General features: G+C 37.3%; 2 protein-coding genes across 2 annotated transcripts in view; both read right to left on the minus strand.

The window, feature by feature from the left end:
- Positions 1 to 561: 561 nt before the first annotated feature.
- Positions 562 to 7609, minus strand: LOC103142011 (monocarboxylate transporter 13). Its single transcript, XM_016674255.1, has 5 exons — positions 7221 to 7609; positions 6370 to 6662; positions 6134 to 6277; positions 3135 to 3917; positions 562 to 1116 (listed from the first exon to the last, which is right to left on the minus strand). The coding sequence occupies exons 2-5, from the start codon at positions 6569 to 6571 to the stop codon at positions 908 to 910; spliced, it is 1338 nt and encodes a 445-aa protein (XP_016529741.1). The 5' UTR covers positions 6572 to 6662; positions 7221 to 7609; the 3' UTR covers positions 562 to 907.
- An 850-nt stretch (positions 7610 to 8459) lies between these two features.
- Positions 8460 to 18849, minus strand: part of jak2b (Janus kinase 2b) — a 29491-nt gene continuing 19101 nt past the window's right edge. The window contains exons 18-24 of the mRNA XM_007557863.2: positions 18226 to 18362; positions 17406 to 17595; positions 16240 to 16364; positions 15975 to 16147; positions 15207 to 15324; positions 10186 to 10299; positions 8460 to 9260 (exon numbers count right to left, since the gene is read on the minus strand). Of these exons, the coding sequence (XP_007557925.1) occupies positions 9153 to 9260; positions 10186 to 10299; positions 15207 to 15324; positions 15975 to 16147; positions 16240 to 16364; positions 17406 to 17595; positions 18226 to 18362 (965 nt within the window). The 3' untranslated portion in view covers positions 8460 to 9152. The remainder of the gene's footprint in view (positions 9261 to 10185; positions 10300 to 15206; positions 15325 to 15974; positions 16148 to 16239; positions 16365 to 17405; positions 17596 to 18225; positions 18363 to 18849) is intronic.

Below are 18849 nucleotides of genomic sequence, written 5' to 3' on the forward strand. Positions count from 1 at the left end.
CAGCAAAGCTCCACTTTGGTTTCCAGAGTGATGTCAACCCACCCAGCTACGACCAGCGTCTGTTTTACAGCTTTTATTTATTTCAACTTTGAATTACGGTCAAGTCCCAGAAACAATTATCAAGATAAAAGCCACATTTTAAAGATATTTTCTGTAACTTGTAATTTTTTAAGGAAAAAAAAAAGTGGGGGAAAAATAAATTAAAATCAGAAATCAAATTTCGTATAAAATTTTATTTTTTTAAATAAAAAGAAAATTGCCCAGCATCCGTTCATCCCAGTAAGAATAACAAAAACGATTTGGATCTCAGGACAGGAAAGCTGCTGCTCAGTAAATGACTGATTCAGTTTATTTAAGATCACATAGAAAAAACTTATAAAACTTACTGCATATTTATTTGAGGAAAAGAAAACAGCACATTCCAGTATAAATGTGTATAAAACATGTTGGCGGTAGTGTCATCGTTTAGCTAATTTAGCAGCATAATGAATAATGAATTTCATCCCTGAACGTTTGTCTTCCTCTAAAACGGCAATAATGGAAAAAAGAAGAAAAGCTTTGAAACAGCCAAATCAAAGTTTTGACTGTAATCGAGCTGGAAGAGGAGATTACATGTTATTTTTCTGAGCAAAATAAAATCTGAGTGAAGCTCAGTTGTGAAACTCCAATCAAAAGTCACCGGGAAGATTTAGATTTTTCCCACTCAGTTTGTTAAAACGGCCATGTTTTGTCTTTAATCCTTTGGTCTACTTTCAGGTGAATCGTATGAAGTTTGTGTGGTTTTTCTTTTTTTTGCGGGTGCATAGAAAATTAATCTCACAACCCAGCCAAACACAAACACATTTGTTTAACTCAGTCCGAGCCACATCGTCCGGCGTCCGCTCAGTCTTCACACACTGGCCTTAAGTTAAGATTCTTGTGCAACAACGAGTCCTTCGATTTTCCCCGTGTCCCCGTCGCCCTCGTAGTGGATCGTCTGGTGGCCGGCGGCCTCCACAGATTTCCTCCTCTGGACGAGGCGGTCGACCACGACGACAAACACAGCTGACGTAACGAGGCAGAAGCCCGAGAGGTAGAAGGCAGCGCCGAAGTTGTTCGTTTGGTCCACCAACCAGCCTGCAGCGGAAGACAAAGGGTGACAACTGTACACTATTCCAACGATTAATTGATTAATCAGATAAAAAATTTGTCTCGTTCTGCAGATTTTTCATTTAATCACTTAAGCCTTAATGTAAAAAAATTAAAATGAATAAGTCAGTGACTTTTTAAAATAAGAAAATAAACATTTTATTGCCTAAAATGGCATAACAGCATTCCTTTAATCCTTTAAACATTTGTAGATGAATTGACTATTTTTTGGATTAACTGATTAATAATTGGATAGGAAAATGTTGCTTTTACAGAAGTAAAACTATTCTGGTTCTGTGCCTGCTGAGTCAGTACTTTGTGGAATTAACTTTTGCAACAATTGCTGCTGAAAGTTTCAGGGATTTGTCTCTACCAACATTTTGCATATAGAGACTGAAATTATGACCCATTTTTCTTTGCGGAAAAGTCCAAGATCAATCAAACTGGGTAGAGAAATATTGAGATTTGACCTGCTTTAAACTAGAAAAGTGCACATTTTCCTTCCAAGTCACAATTAATTGCTATTCTGTGTTGGTTTGTCAAGTAAAATCCTAATAAACTCATCGAGGTTTTGGGGTTATAACTTGATAAAAATGTGGAAAACTTTAAGGTGAGTGAATATTTTACAAACCACCGGAAGGACTGCAGATAGATTAGCATAAGTCAGCATCAAGGGTATTAACTCCTCCTGTAGATGGCGCTCTAATGTCAAAGCAGCCAGTATACACTGCAAACAAAATCCTGCTACGATAACATCAGCTGAACAGAAATCAACAGAAATGTATAGTTCCCCTCAAAATGCAATCTTCCTGTTCCTGACTGATTAACACGTTATTTTGCTTGCAAATGTAAACAAAAATCTCCACAAATCCACATCTGGAAAAATGCAAAGAATGGGAATTTACAGTCAGTTTTTATCTATAGTTCTTCTGAAGCTGTAGTGATGAAAAAAGTATTTTTCTCTTTTATTTTAGCAGCTTTAGCTTTTAGTCAAATTCAAAAACTCTGAACAAAGCATTAAAATTCATCAGCATTTCTCCAAAAAATGTAATGTAGCTCATGCAGTTTCTGCCAGAACGCTTCAGTCTGGAGAAATGTAAAGAGTAAACTATTTACTCGCAGAGGAATTCACTGAGAAAACATGCAGGTGATTTAAACTCGAGATCATTTGACGTTTCTTTGATGCGAGGCCAGTTTCAGTTCATAATCCTCGCAGGATTATCACAGATTAGTTTTTATCTCTGACAGCAATGGAAACCATGAGAAAAGAAATGTGCACATAACCAGTCAGAAATTGACTTTTTAGCAACATCGTTGTCAGTTTTATTTGTTCTTCTCTAAAGTTTAGTAAAGATTATGGGGCTTTGACTCCCCACTGGGATATTTTGTTGTTTCTCTACCAGTATTCTCTCCTGAGATGCTTTTCAAAGCCTTAAATATTTTATTCTGATCTAATTTAAATGCTGCTTTCTACCAGACAAAAGTTATTAAATATTTAAAATAGGAATAAGTAATAAAATATAATCAATTCTTGCCCAGATTTCATGGAAACAATTTAAATGATATTTTACAGTTGTTAGAATCATTTATCATTTAATCATTTGTCAATTTTGTATTTAGGGTAAAAAATAACCTGATTAAACTCTGTAAAAAGAAAAAGCTCATATTAAGCACTTTTTGTTATCCAATTATTAATTATTGATAAATTATTGAATGAAATGAAGAGTTTTTACATCCAGTTTTTGGTAGAAAGACAGAGAAAAAGAGAAAAACAATAAATCAAATGTAAATCACTGAGGTCAGTTTCATTTATCATGCAGTTAATTGATTTATTGGTTATTACGGCAGACCCAGTCAGAATAATTAATGACTAAAATAATCGTTAGCTGCAGCCCTGATTAAAACATCGATGCCAGTTTTATAAAAACACCTGCTGGTTACAACATCGAGGTCTCAAATCTTTTTGCTTTGGCTCCAGTCAACACAAAACGTTATAAAATGCTCACCTCCAGCAGGCGGCCCGATGAAGCCTCCGATGCTCCTGAATAGCATGAAGAGCCCCAGGCCGCTGTCGAAGCCCTCCAAGCTCACAATGTCCACGATGGAGGTGACGTGAATGGCAACCATGCAGCCGAACAGGAAGCCGTAGAGCGAGGCGAACACCAGAACGGACCAGTAGTTGTGACTGATGGGCAGCAGGAGCAGCACGACCCCCAGCAGCGTCGTAACGATGGTGAGCAGCTGCAGGTTCCTCAGGAGCCTCATGTTAGCCAGCCAGCCACAGAACAGCCTGCCGACCAGGTCGGCGACGGCCATGACAGACAGGATGAACGCGGGCCAGTACTTATCGATCCCCAAGCTGTTGGCAAAGGGAACCAGGAAGAGGGTCGGGATGAAAAACCCGGTAGCTGCAAAGATCGCAAACAGGATGTAGAGAAGAAGTTCGGGTTTTTTCAGCAGGCCGCAGTGGAAGACCGCCTTCTTCTTTGGGGGTAGCGCAGCAGCACTGTCCTCTGTGCTCTCTTTGAGGTTGGTTTGTGAGGCTCGAGTTGCCTCCAGGGGTCTCATGAGCGCACCGCAAACACACAGGTTGAACTGAAGGCCTCCGATGATGAGCAACGCGCCCTGCCAGCTGTACTTCTCGATGAGCCACTTGAACAGCGGGCTGAAAACGATGGCAAAGACACACTCCCCTGAGCTGGCGATGGCGTAGGCGATGGGGCGCCATCTTGAAAAGTAGTGATTCACCATGCTGATAGCAGGAACCCATGAGAATGAGATACCTGTTCCTGGAAGCAGAAGAAGAAAAATGTTTGCTGGAATTCATTATATCTGCAGATGATACTGGTATCTTCTGTACTGGAGGAAACATCCAACCACTCTCACAGATGGTCACTACAGAAATGAAATGACTAAAACAGAAATGAAATGACTAAAACAACACGTTTTTATTAAATTTTGATAAAACTAAATTCATGATATTTGGAAACCGAAATAACCAAGACCATAATGTAATCAAGATAACTATCGAGAGTGTTGATTTAAAACAAAGTCCATGAAATCAGATTTTTGCATGACATACTGGATGATAAATTTAGCTGCAAAGTAAAATCAAAACTAACCAGAAGTGTTGCCATTTTGACTTTAATTTGACTGAAAATCTTTAACAAAGGCTGTAAATAGACTGATTTGAAAAGAACGTAAAGTCAAGAAGTGTCATTCTACCAGACTCATGGTGCAACTTGGTTATTGCCCCTTTATATTTCTTCAAACAGATTTATTTTATTTATAGAGAAGGATTTAAAATGATTTAACCTTGCTCTCACTTTTTACATCGCAGTAAGCTTGTGTTCATCAGCGGTGTGAATACTTCTGAGAGCAACCGAATGTCTGTAAACTGGCTAAAAAGTTATTAATGCTTGAAAAACTCAGATGCTTTTGGCTATTTGACTGTTGAAGCACCCAGAGTTCAGTACCTTGGAGAACAAATACAATTTATTTTGCTTGAATAATAATAATAATAATAATAATAATAATAATAATAATAATAACTACCTTGTCATCTCTCCTGTTTCTCTGGAACAACTTGACTTATTTCAGAAAACATAAAAACAGATCATAGCGACAATAAGACATTGAAGTCTTTGTTGTGAAATCAAAAGACGATCATAATATCTAATTAAAGGGTGAGTCATGAAACCTGGAACCTTTTGTAAAGATGGGTAACAAGTGCTCAAAGATCAGTCTTGTATTGTACAGTGATATAATCAGGAAAAATTAAGCCTTAAATAAAGAATACTTAATTTAAAGCTTTAGAAATAATAGTTCTTAACAAACAAGTGGCACAATGATTGGTATTGATAACAAACTTATTAAAATAAATGCAGCTGAAGCATTTGCTTCTTCTTCAAGTTGATCGTAGTTTCTAGAAACTTGTAATTAGTAATACGTAATACCTAATTTATCTTGGGTATAAATATGATTTACAAAGAATTGTGATGAGATGGTATAAAAAAAATCCAAACAGTTCTCTTGGAGAAATCAAGGAAAAACTGACATCTTGTGGTAATCAAATCTTCATAATGACTTTACCTGAAACTGTGTTTTTGATCAGACTCAAGTTAAACTAAAACTCAAAGATGTTAGTGAAACAAAAAGGATGAATATGTGGAGGAGCAGCTCTTGTACGGTGGGAGATCTGTGATGCTGTGGGCCTGCTTCTCTTCCAAATGTTCTGTAATTCTTGTTAGTGGATGAAACCAAGGACTGTTTGAAACTCTAAATAAAAACTTGGTCAGAAAACTGAAAATAGGATCTTTCAGAACGATAATGGTCAAAAACATAAGGCCTAAACAAAACACAAAATGTTTACTAATTACAAAGTGAAATTTTTTAAACATTTTGATAATTACATACTTTTTTATTTTAAGGATTTTTACACATCTTTACCAAGATTACAAAAAAATTGTGTCCATCAAATTCAATCGTAGTTGATAGGGAAAAAACAACTAAGGTTTGTGATTCAGGAGCAAAAGAGTCAAAATGTTTCACTCTGGTTGTAGACGCTGTTTAAGCTTACAATTGGTGAGAGTGAGAGATGTAGTAGTTTGTAATTTTACCACTTTATTTGTGCTCATATCCGTAAAGCCGTATAATACATTAAATAATATTATTTCTTTGTCTGCTGCTTACAACTGCAGTGTCACACGGAAATATTTTCATTTCTTAAGTCTGATTAAACTCAGAAGAGACTAAATACACAAAGATCAAGACAAGACAGGGAGTGTTGAACCAGGCAGTCAGTGACTTCTTAAAGCAAGATTGCATGACAGTTAAAAAGAAAAAACTGTTCTTCCATACCTTTAGTTCTGCTTCTTTTTATTTACCAAACCAATGAAGCAGTGGAAAAAATCTTCCAAAAAGCAAATGACTGAAGCTTTTAATGATGTAATTTATCAGGAAAAGTTCACCAAGCAATTAAATACAGTCAGGAAGTCTTACCTACCTTCTAGGACGCCCATAGTGAGGTAGAGCCAAGGCAGATTGATGTCCAGAGAGGCCAGCGACATCCCCAAAGTACACAGAACTCCTCCAACTACGATGACCACTCTCTGAGAAAACCGTAACGTCAGAGCACTGGCTGCTGGAGCTAGTTAAAAAAACAGCAACAACAAAAGAAACTATAAAAAATACACTGGTTTTAAAATAAGTTGCACTGTCAACAAAAAGCCACACGCTTACCTCCTATATGAAACATAGCAATAGTTGTGGAAGAAACCCATGAGGTAGTGCTGGTCAGGACTCCAAAGTGACTCTGGATCTCCAGGAAGAAGTGGCCGATGTTTTTGAGGACAGCTCCGGTAAGACCCATAGCAAAAAAGGCTGAAGCGACCACCACCCAGCCGTACCCCCCGTCTGGAGGTCCGACTCTCCTGGACTTCATCTCCAGCTACTCTGCAGGCTGCTCTCCCGGCTGCCGCTCGGAGGCTGTTACGTAATGATCCCCCATGTGGGAAGGACTCATGAAAATGAGTCTGCAATGTGCACAGATGTACACAAGTTATAATAGTACAGCAAAAGCGATGCCTTAAAATGCTAACATAAATATTGTTTGTCACTGTATAAAAATATAGGACCTTCAGAAACGCATAAAGACAATTACAAAGTCAGCCGGAAGAAACTTTCCAGAATTAAAGGACTAATTTCCCAGGAGGATCTTAAGCAATGCATAAATGAAACCCTCAAGATCATACTTTTGACTTATCACGCCTAGTGTCTTTACAAATATGTAAAATAATCTGTTATTGTGCCCTGCTGTATAACAGGTTGGATATGCTCACAACGCAGAAGGTCTTATGGCAGTGGCGCGACTGCACATTATTCAGGTGGATGCAAAAACATAAATCGGCGCCCCCCCCCCTCCCCCCTGGGATGAGATAATTTAATGTGTAACATTTTAACATCGGAGATGTCGCATTTTTAAATAAAACAAACCCCTTCTTCAAGGTAAACAGCAAAACTACTAAACATTTCACAAAATCCAAACGAGACATGCAGAGTTACTGAAAACAAAGGTTAAATTGTCGACTCACGTCTTTCCACGATGCTTTCTGTCCCCGACATTTGTTATCCTCTCAAATGCACTTACAGCAGCAGTGTTTTTTTTTTCTTAAACAAAGTGAAATTCAGAGCCCTTTAAATTGCTGTGCGCCTCTATTCGGACGTCTACGGTAAGCTCATCTAACCCCCCTCGAATACAACAACGTTTAAAATTACTCGAGTCCTAGATCTTCGTATCTCCTGGACAAACGCTACAGCATACAAACTAATTTTGAAACTAAAAACCAACACCTTATAAGGATTTTTTTCCCATCCGGATAGAAATGTCAGCGAATGGCTACGACCTTTTATGAAGCTAAAGCTGATACGTATCGAACGTCACATCCGATTTTCAAAACAAAGCCTGGTATTTTAATTGAATTTATTTACCTGGCGTTAAATTAATACATGTTACAGCATACGAACCAAACAACAACTGCTTAAAAAAAACAGACAAAAAAACAATAGGCCAACATAAATTTGTCTAAAATACGTCTATAGCAAAGCAAACTGAACGTCACATCCGGTTGGTATTTCACAATAAAACACCACAATAATTATCTTTGAACTAATCTTATTAAAAGATGTTGGTTGTAGAACATTACAGAAGAACTTCGTCAGGCCTTCTGGTACAGAAATGTTAAATAATTTTCAGTAATGTAATCCTCTTACATTAGTTAACAGGATATAAACTTCTTTGGGTCAACTGGTAACTTTACATAGAACCTGATAAAAATCATATCTGGGATCTCCCAAGATTCCAGACACTTATAGCTACATGACCCCCCTTGTTCAGATTCTAGCAAATAAAAAAAATACCGTAATTATGCTGGTGATACCTTTCATTACTGTCACTTGGTGACTTAACTAATTTAAGCAATGAGCAGATGCACAGAACAAATGTGTGGATGTGCTATGACTTTCTTTAGCTGAATAAAAACAAAAACTTAGGTAATTCTGTTTTTTTGACCAAAGATTTGGACCAATTAAGAGCTAACACACATCTTCAACTTGAACAGCTAAATTTAGTATTTTTACAGAATACTGTAAAAATACTAAAACATTGAGTTTTAGTGTATCTAGCTTTTAAATTAAAGTAACAATGTAATAATAAAAAAATCAAAAGCATCACATGTTCCACTAATTTCCCAGTGGATCATGTGATTTCAACTATACATTACATTTGTGAAATGGAAGTTTTGAGGAAAATGAAGGAAATGCATGTAAAGAAATTTCTTCACAGATATAGTCTTTATTTTCACGCCACCTCTCACAATGAAAACAATGACAGATTTTTCAAATCACCTTTGTATGCACATACTTTAACAATGGCAGTTGCTGGCATCTCAAATATAGTGTTAACATTATTTAAATTTATAAAATTATAAAATCTTTCTGGACATATGTACACAATTTACGGCTATAATACAGTTAAGCACACACATTTAACAAAAAAAAAGAAGCTATCAGTCCACTTCTTAGGTGACAGAAAAGGGGATGGCAAGAGCTAGCCCAGCTAGCCGTATGGACCTCTCATGCAGATGCACATACACGCACGCAAACACACACACACACTCACATAAACAGAGAACTTGTTCACCACAAGCGTCTGTAGCTTTAGTTCTGGCAACAGTCTCGTCACAGTCTCTATAGGTCCTTCAAGTCTTCTTTTAAACTTTGACCAAATACAGTTTCAGCAACATCCGCTTCAAAAGTTTGACCATCCAAACATTTCCAGGCCACTCAGCTGCTCCACATTACACAAATGCCTTGCTGGAAGGCACCTCGGCAGTAGTTCTCGAGCAGATTCCTTGTTCCAAGTCACGGCGCTCCACTTTTCTTTGCTTTGGTCTTCATCCTTCTGCCACAATCAGGGCAACAGTGTTTCAAGTGTCGTGGTTCAACGTGAGGAGGGCACTTAACTTTTAAAACTCCTCACTGTCCCTGATCAGGTCGATGCGCAGAGCCAGCTCGTTAAAAGACGGACGCAGGGTTGGGTCTTTATCCCAACACTCCTCCATGATCTGGTAGATCTGGAAAGAAAAGGAAGAATGTCAGCAGAGAGTAAAGGAAATCAATCATTAGAGGTTTACGACACAGAAACATGTACAACAGAGGCGTCAAAATCTTTTGTCACATGGGTCAAAAGTATTTGTGGACAAGAAAAATATTCATAATTTATTTTATTTGTTTATTGTAATGTTTAAAGTAATGTTATTCATAATGGATCCAAAAGATAAAAAGAATTTTGCTGCATTGAAAAGAAAAAAAATCTAGTTTTTGAATTCTTTTGGACTCGACTGAACAAATGTATTCTGTCATAAGAACAGGATTTGGGTCACTTTCTTTCAAAACGCTTTAATAAATTAAACAAATGCTCTAAAAGTCTCCGATCTACATAGTTCTACTTATTTTATTTTTTATTTGATACAGATACAAGAAACAGAGATCAAGATCATCTAATGTTTGCATCACAGTGTTAATAGCCATAGCTAACTCACAACACTCAAAACTAGGACCTTTAACAGTTTCAGTGAAAGGATCAACATGAAAATTGTATTAATTACATACAATTTTATATTATGAAAGCTTAGCTATAAAAAGACCAATACTCCATGATGTATTTAACTTTTTCCATTGTAAGAAAATTATGTCGATAGTAATTTTACACTGATTAAAATTAAAAAGCGTGAACCACTTGTGATGGATCAAATTTGAATCATTCTAGAAATGCAGTTGGGAGCCGCACAAAATCAGTCCAGGGGCCACAAGTGGCCCACGCACCGCACTTTGGACATCCCTGATTCACGTTGACATGTTGGTTTGTGTAGCGTGACAAAGCACAGCTGTCAGAGGAAGTCGTTATCAAAATCTAGGGAAAGTTGCTGTTATATGAAACAGGTGGTAGGACTTAATAAGAGCCATTCAGAGCTCGTAGATAAACACAACGGTGCATACCTCTGAAGGACAACCCAGGGGCTGAGGCAGCCTGCTGCCTGATTTGAGGAGCTCAATGAGGTGATAGACGATCAGCTGCCCCTGCTTATCGTTACCCATCATTGACATAAATACCTAAATGGGGGAAATAAGTGGAAAAAGATGGTGAATTTTAGGGCAAGTAGGAATTTTTCAAACTACAAACTTTAGTCCTTTATGTCACAGACAAACAAAGTAGGACATAAAAATAAAAGCAAAAGAAAACAGTTTTTAAACATTTTTTTACAATTATAATCTGGAAGTGTAGCACATATTCACATTCATCCCTCATGAGGAAATACTTCCTAGAATCTCCATTCACTGAAATCTGTCATGAAGAAACATCCAAACATTCAGACAAAAAATTGAATATTTGCTTTTCTTTGCAAAATAAGTCAAGCCTTGCCACAGAGCTCAATGAGTTTAGGTCTGGACTTTCACTCTGCCTTTCTAACACATAAATAATCTTTGTTTTTCTATTGCAGCTCTGGTGTAATCTTGAGTTGTTCCCCTTCTCTATAATCAAACCTCCACCCCAGTCTCAAGCCTTACGTAGACTCTAAGGTTTTTCTCTAGGGATTCCCTTGTATTTAGCTCCATTCAACTCTGACCAGCTTCCCAACTAAAAGAAAGAGGAAAAAAAGAGGTGAAGTAATTAATATTTATAAAGAAAATGTGAGGGAGAAAGATATGCGAGTATTTCACATTACTCATTCAGGCCCGAGTCCCAATGGGAGATGTTTTTGGGGAACTGAGCCACATGCACATTAAGACATGAAGGATAACGTGCCTTGGCTGTCAGGTTATTGGAAAGAAGAGCATGTCTGGAGAGGGTTTATGTTTAATGGCGCTGTCATCCTACATGAATCAAACTGAAGCTTGCTCTCTGAATGTACACAGTGTTCTCAGAAGTACTGAAAGCCTTTACATCTAGCGTTCAAGTGAACATCATGAGCTCAGGTGAAAACAGGGTGAAAGACTCCACCCTCAGGCAGTCAAACCTCTTTTAGTCAAGACTCAACTCACATGTCGGGGCTCGTTTTTGGCCACTTTATAAAAAACGAAACAATGTGCTCTGAAGCCAAATACAGACACTGTGTAGACTGTACCTGTGTCTCCTTAATGTGTTTGCTCAGTAGAGGTCCTGCATGTCTTTTCAAGTCTAGAGTTTCTCCAAAATCCTGTCAATTTCACTTGGGTGGAGGCATTTTATATAAATGTTTAGCACTTAATTTCACACTGTCGTAAATGTTGCAAAAGACAGTTTTAGTTTCTTAAAAAGTGATGAATGAAAAACAGAAACCAACAAATGGATCGGAATAAAAATGGATCATGTGAAACGCCCAATCTGGAGTAATCTGATTGGATTCAGATTGATAGGTATGAATTTGTAACCCGCCTGTAAACATTGGTTTTGATCAGGCCATTCTGATTGTGGCACAGCAGCATAATTGCACAGGTGTGGCATATGACCAGGTGACATATTTCTACCTTTAATGGCTTGACGCTATGCAGGAGAAGCAAAGCAGGTCTGCTGATTTCTCACGCCGTAACGCAGGAGGACCAACAGCACATGTTGCTCAGCTTGTAGTTTAACCTTTATTATGACATGGCGCTGGTCCATCTGGGCGCCAAGGCGACACAGAACAGACGGACTGCGACTGTTTTTGATCAGGACCAAGAGAAGTAGAACTTCAGTGTTTTTTAAAGGAACATTTTAAAACTGCACGTCAGTTTATTCTGTTCTGGATTAAACATCATGATTGGATTAATTAATTTTGTGCCCATACAACCAATACATTTGGATAATTTAATCTAATCAAGGAATTTTGCACATGTATACATAGATATTATGTAGTGAAATGGACAAAAAAGTGAACTGCAGAATTTTTAGTTTGTAAATAATTATAATGCCCCTTCAAAATAAAAGAAATGCCTCAAACAAATATTTTTTTTATTTTATGTTTTATAAAATTACTCTGCTCCTTGAACCACTCTTACACTTTTTGAATCTAATAAAGTCCAGCATCTCTCTGCAATCAAAAAGGCAGAAATTCACATTTAAGGAACCCATCTCCTCCCAAAATTGTCAATTAATTTAATAAAATCATTCCTGGAGGTTTCTAATCCCCCGTCCCTCTACAAAAAAGCTTTTTCTTCAGACATGGAAAAGAAAAAACATGCGGTAAATTGCAACACTTGGCATCCCCATGTGCTGATGTTGGAGAAGCCTCATGGGTAAATATAATTTCTAAGAAGGGGAAATCAAGCTATGATGCAAGTTATAGACAGATTTCAGAGTCTACATGCAAAACTGCAGAAAAAGCTCCAAACATTGAATTCATGTTCAATTTACTTTAAAGATTGCACTCAGAGGTCCAAGTTATTAAAACTATGAAGTGTGTTTTAAATTAATAGGTCTGTTCAGAAACGAGCAACGCCATACAGCAGGAGTCATTTCATACGACGACAGTGTAAAGACCAATTTATCACTTTTCATTTTTCACTGTGGGAATTACAGGATTGCCAAACCTCAGTTAACCTCAAATCCAAGGACTTTCCAGGAGAATTTAATCAAATTCAAGGACCAAATGCAGCAGCATTTACCTACTGCTACAATGTTATCAAAAAATAGTTTTAAATGGTAAATTAAATAGCGCTTTTCCAGTCATTTTGACCACTCAAAGCGCTTTACACTAGAGTCACATTCACCCATTCGCACTCACAAAGGCTGACACATTCATACACGGATACGCAGATCGATTAAGTGCCTTGCCCAAGGGCACATCGACATGGCAGGAGGAAGCTGGAATCAAACCTACAACATTCCGATCGCAAGACGACTATACTCTACCCACAGAGCCATGAATCAATACAATCAAATTCAATAAAAAACAAAAACTAAATAAGTTGTTGGATCAGAATCACGACAGAAAGTGAGTTGAAGGGCCGTTATAAACGGCGATGGTGAGACGAGGTTTTCAAACTTTAGGCTCAAAGATACATTTAAAAAATTCTCAGTTAATATTTCAAGGCTTTGTTACCTTAACGAGAGAAACGATACAGATTTGGCATAAACCTTGTTGGTTCTGACTCAACATGATTCACCCACGAGAGGATCGCACCAACTGAAGCATGTGTTGTCACGCACATGTTGAATAAGTACAGGAAACACAAATTGTCAGTCAAAAAAGAAAAATGGCAGGTTGACAACAGAAAACTGTTGACAACAGTCATCAAAAAACATTCCAGGACTTCTTATGATGGGCGGCGTTCAAATCTTCAAAAACTTTTCAGGATGTTTTTGAATTCGGATTCAAGAATGTGAACCCTATAATTTTTTTACATTTTATTGGAAATATATATATATATATTTTCAATTTTCCAGTTTCCATGCTTGATTTAAAAGTTTTAGTTGTGACCTTTCCTGTGAATTACATGTGTGGGAAAGATACTCGTTTTTTTTTACAAGGCATGACACAAGCCAGATAAAAACAACTAATCTGACCTTTGACAAGATACTTTCATGAAGATAAACTTCAGGGACGCTGCAGCTAAGAGAAAATTATTCTTCTACATCCACTCAAGGCATGAAACCGTGTTTTACCAGCGAACGTTTCACATATTCAGCATGCTTCAGCTTTCGGTTAAAAATTATTTTACAGAAATCTTCCCAGCATGTATAATTAACCATGATTGATATTTAGTAATTTTTCTAACATAAAGCCAAAAAATTAAACACCAAGAAGAAGTTTAGATACATTTTGATGCTCATGCAGACTGGTGATGAGTATAAAAACTGGCCACTGTCAGAAACCCACAAATCAGATCTTTTTTCCAACCAGTGAATGCACCACACTAAGAGCTACAGGTTGGGGCTGACATTTCAAAAAGCACGCCCACATGCTGAGGTCATTGCACTTTCCTGACAATGTAGCTGGCAGTTGCAAGCTTCAGCAACTCACCAGAACACAACCATGAATCCTGAATATCACCTCTTGTTCTCTCATGCCCATACTAGTTGTGCTTCGTACGTTTCCAATCTGTGAAACACTTGTTGCAGGTTTGCATTTGTACCAAATGAAGCCCAATGCAGATCATTACTGGTGTGTATTTAAGTTGGTGCTCTTTTTAAAACTATATTTGGATCCACAAACGGAGTATTTTCTTGAAATAAGCCACCAACTTGGAGGTTAAGCTTTTAATAGGAGGTTAAACTTTAAGAAAGAAAGGAAATGCTCCCAGTGACGCACATCTTGTCCTCTTTGTTTCAATTCTGTCTACAAAGACACAATGAAAGGCTAAGGCACCGATCTCAATCTCTCTTTCTGAGCCACTGGTTTTGGATAACAGGTCATTCATAAATATTTTACAACGTTATTTTAGAAATAGAGAGGAATCTCATGGGTCTAGTAAAGCTGAAGTAAACCATGCTGAATTAAAAAGAAAGATGCATTTGTTGATTCGCAAAAGCAGAAATGCATTAGTAAACATGGATTTAAAAAGGGTGAAAGTTTTTAAAGTTTATTAAATTAGTCATATTTCAAGGATGCATTAAAACATTAGCTGTAAAATATGTTCTCTGTTATAAATCAGAGTTAATTGGACATTTAATGAAAAACTGAAAGGTGTAATTGTTTATAAACCTCCAATTTCCAAGATTTCTACTTTTAAATGCCGTTCGCATTTCTGGAGGCTTTTTTAATGAAAATAAAATGGGTGCAGAAAAAAATACCATATTTTCTGGACTATAAGGCGCACTTAAAGACTTTAATATAAAAAAATAAATCACTGTGCGCCCTGTAGTGTGGAAAATACTGTAAGCAAATTAAAACAGAAAAAGAGAGCAGTGGAAAAAGCAGCCAGTTGGAAATCTATCCTGGAGTCACCAGCGGTAGCTTTGTGTTGGGTTTACTTTATCAAGTTGCTAGCAGTAGCACCAACATCAACTGGATCAGGAAGCAAAATGCAATTCACACATACAGATGAATTCAGCTACTTACTGCAGGAGGGCTGCAGTTCTTGTAACTGTGTGTGAAGAGCTCATACAGCACCACTCCGAAGCTCCAGACGTCTGAAGCCACAGAGAACTTGCTCTCAGTCAGTGATTCAGGGGAATACCTGCAAAACACACGTAAACAGGCGGGCTTTACACACACTGTGTACTGGAGATGGTAAAACATATCAGAATCGAAGCTTTAATGCCAAAGAAAAAAAGTCTGAATAAATACCAAACTGAGTGTGTGTTGTTACCTTGTGGTCAACTTCTGTGCCATACAGAGTTGAAACTAGAGGTTTACATATAATCAATATAAAAAAAGTCTCACCGTCTGAGACCAAATGTCTTGTGTTAAGTCAGCTAGAATCTACAAAAAGTATTTCTATTTGCTAAATGCTGCTGTAATGCAAGAAACAATATGACCTGGTCTGTCAGTCAAACTTTTCTCACAGAGGACAGTGGTTGATTTTTAGACCTCTGCTGAGGGAGATAAGATCGGAGGATAAGATTGGCTTCACATCTGAGAATCGGCTGATCACCAATCTCCCAAAATCAGTGATCAGCACCGATAAATCGGCTGGCCAATAAATCGGTGCACCCCGAGTTACAAAGTGTTTCCAGAACAACAATGAAGTCAATGTTTTGGCCTGATTCAGACAGCGAGGGGAAAAAATGTGCAAGTAAACTTCTGGATTCAACAGGGCTGTCTAGTTTACTCATTTTGTCAAATTAAGTGTATTTGTGACATATGTAACATAAAAAAAGCTCTCACCAGAATATGGGACTCTCTCCGGGCTCTTGGACCATATAATACTCTTTGTCCTGAGGCAGAACTTTGGTGAGGCCGAAGTCTCCAATTTTCACTCTTAGCTCACTCTCGACTAGGATGTTGCGTGTCGCCAGGTCTCTGTGGATGTACCGCTTACTCGACAGGTACTCCATTCCCTGTTGACAAACACATAAAGACAAACAGGAAGTCCAGTTGTTGGTTAGAGGCTCGGAGCAGCGTGCTAAAACTTCAGGTCACGCTGCAGCACCTTGCAGATCTGAGAGGCATAGTGGACCAGCTTTTTATGGTCGATCCGCTCCATGTTTTTTATGAGGTAATCGCGAAGACTTCCAAAGGGAAGATACTCCATGATGAGGCGAAGATTACGTCGACCTGAATGAACGCAAGGAAAACAATGAGATGTCAATAACACACAAGATAATGACTTTAATGATGCTCAGTGAAACATAAACATTTTATTAATCGATTATTCTATTAAATAGTCTGACAATCAGATAAAAGATAGGCACATTCTGCAGATTTTCATCTAACCATTTAGGACTTTTTTCACAATATCAGACATACATTAAAGATGAAAAAACCCTTTTTAAACAAGAAAATAAAAATTGTATTGCCTAAAACGCAACAACATAGCAAAGCACCTAGACATCCAGACTGCTTTGATAATCATTTCTGAAAGAATCTGTTACTCTCGGTGATGGGGCTGAAAACTTATCATGATAAGAAACGTATCAGTCGATAGATAATTATTAATTTGTTATTTGTTTTAAATATCTGAAATTCAGTCAAACTGCTGATGTGACCTTTCCTGTTCCACAGTTTTATTTTTAAGTAGTTTTGAGGCAAAGAGGCAAAAGCCTTACACTGCTGGTGCGCAAGTTACTCAACAAGTCGTTGCTAGGAAACCACACGTTCCTCAACGTGTTGCTAGGTAACCAAAGACTGAGTGAGTTGGCTCATGCCAAAGCTCACTCTGAGCAGCTAAAGCCTTTCCTCTGCCTACATCTCCCAGAATGCTTTGTGGTTCTGGATCAGAGTTCAGTACAATTACTGAAAATTCTATCAGATTTATTATCTATAGATATTGATCATATGTCTACTGTGATATATATTGTTATTGATTTATTGTCCAGACAAACTCAGTGAATTAAATCCTCTGACAGGATGCTACCTGTTCAGTAAGCACGTTTGTGAAATTTCTTTGCAACTACACATTACTTAGTGAGCTTGTAGTAATACTGCATCTCAGTCATAGTATTATACACAATACAAACTGTTTAACCTTCTGGACCGTCTTTCCCCAGACAACAAAATCCATATTAAACCTGATCTATTTCATTCACTACACAGATTATATTTCAGTCATAACACATGAGGTTTAGAATAAATACTAAAAATAAACGTCAGAAGTACCTGCGCTGTAACAAACACCCTTATACTTGACGATGTTCTCATGCTGGAGAGATTTCAGAATCTCAATCTCCCTCTCAAAGTCTCGCATGTGCTCTGCTGTGCTGTGCTGGAGTTTCTTCACAGCAACGACATCTCCGGTGTTGTCCTGGAGCGGGTCATAGCGGCACATCTCCACACTGCCAAAGTTTCCCTTAAACACAAAATGACTCCAGGTGAGACACTGCTGTTTGATTTCAGACTCTAAAAAATGCACAGCACGTCAGCTTTGTTCTAAATTAAGTCTTTATAAATTGTAATAATGTCATCTCTGTTGAAGACCGACAGTCTACACTGCAAAAACACCAAATCTTATATTGTATTTTTGGTCTAGTTTCTAAAAAAAAAAAAGAAAAGAAAAACTAAAGACTGACTATTTTTTCCCTTGTTATGAATGGAAAAATATACCAGTGGAACTAGTACTTTTTATTAACATATAGGATTTTATTTTTATATTGCTGAAAAGTTACTTTTAAGTTAGTTTTGTCTTGTTTCAAGTGTATGAAAATATGTGCAGAATCAGAATTTCTTTTTTGTCATTTTGCATAAAATGCAACGAAATGTAAAAAATAGCAACTCTTGAAGGAAAGTCAAATAATTGAATAAAATAATAATAAATGAGTATCTCACATACAAAATATAGTAGCAACACACTAAAACACTGGAATATTAAGGATAAATAAACTAGAAACTAGACCAAAAATACTTGGAGATTTGGTGATTTTACAGTGTGAAGATACTTTGCAGGGGTTCAACAGATGAAAACATCGTCATCAAGTAATACCTTGCCGAGTAACTGTAAAAATATGAGATGTCGTTCTTGAAACAGAGCTGGCTCCTGATTCTCAAAGCCGCTGCCAGCTGTGCCACCAGCACCTGTTGTTCGGTTTGGCAGGATGTCATCCATGATCAACTCGTAGTCTAAGAACAGGAAAAGATGCATTTAGTTTCTGTGTGGGTTTGGGAAGTCCATGGCAACCCCCCCCCAAAACAAAACAAACAAAAAAAAAAGAGAGACAACTTAAAATGGAAAATTAATTAACCTACTTTAAAGTTTTCATTTTTTTACAAAGACCCACCTGAGTTTTCAGGTGGGTCTTTGTATGAGTTTATGGGGTAGAAGTTCATACTTTTTTTTTTATTGTATTCAATTCTTTCTTTTTGGGTCTACAAAAATGTCTCTTGAATTCCTTGTTTATGTCTGCCACTTGATATTGGTATCATGTTTGAAATAAGTGTACAGTTAAGATGCTGATAAACATCTTTGCAATAACAGAATCCTCTGAAGAAGTTTAAGTTTAGCAGGAAAAAGTTTTATTTATGTAGCACTTCTTCAGCAAAAGGCAGTTCAAAGCGCTTTACATGAATTAGAAGAAAAACAACAATAGATAAAACAAGCACAGCAAAA

Source organism: Poecilia formosa, unplaced genomic scaffold (genome assembly GCF_000485575.1).
Source record: "Poecilia formosa unplaced genomic scaffold, Poecilia_formosa-5.1.2 Scaffold92, whole genome shotgun sequence".
NCBI classification, from domain to species: domain Eukaryota; kingdom Metazoa; phylum Chordata; class Actinopteri; order Cyprinodontiformes; family Poeciliidae; genus Poecilia; species Poecilia formosa.

Excerpts from the sequence above, each read along its gene's own strand:
- LOC103142011 (XM_016674255.1), bottom strand. The coding sequence starts at position 6,571 with ATGAAGTCCAGGAGAGTCGGACCTCCAGACGGGGGGTACGGCTGGGTG. Across the intron at positions 3,918-6,133 it reads CACTATGGGCGTCCTAGAAG|GAACAGGTATCTCATTCTCA; the intron begins GTAGGTAAGACT and ends TTCTGCTTCCAG. Across the intron at positions 1,117-3,134 it reads CATCGGGCCGCCTGCTGGAG|GCTGGTTGGTGGACCAAACG; the intron begins GTGAGCATTTTA and ends CTTCCGCTGCAG.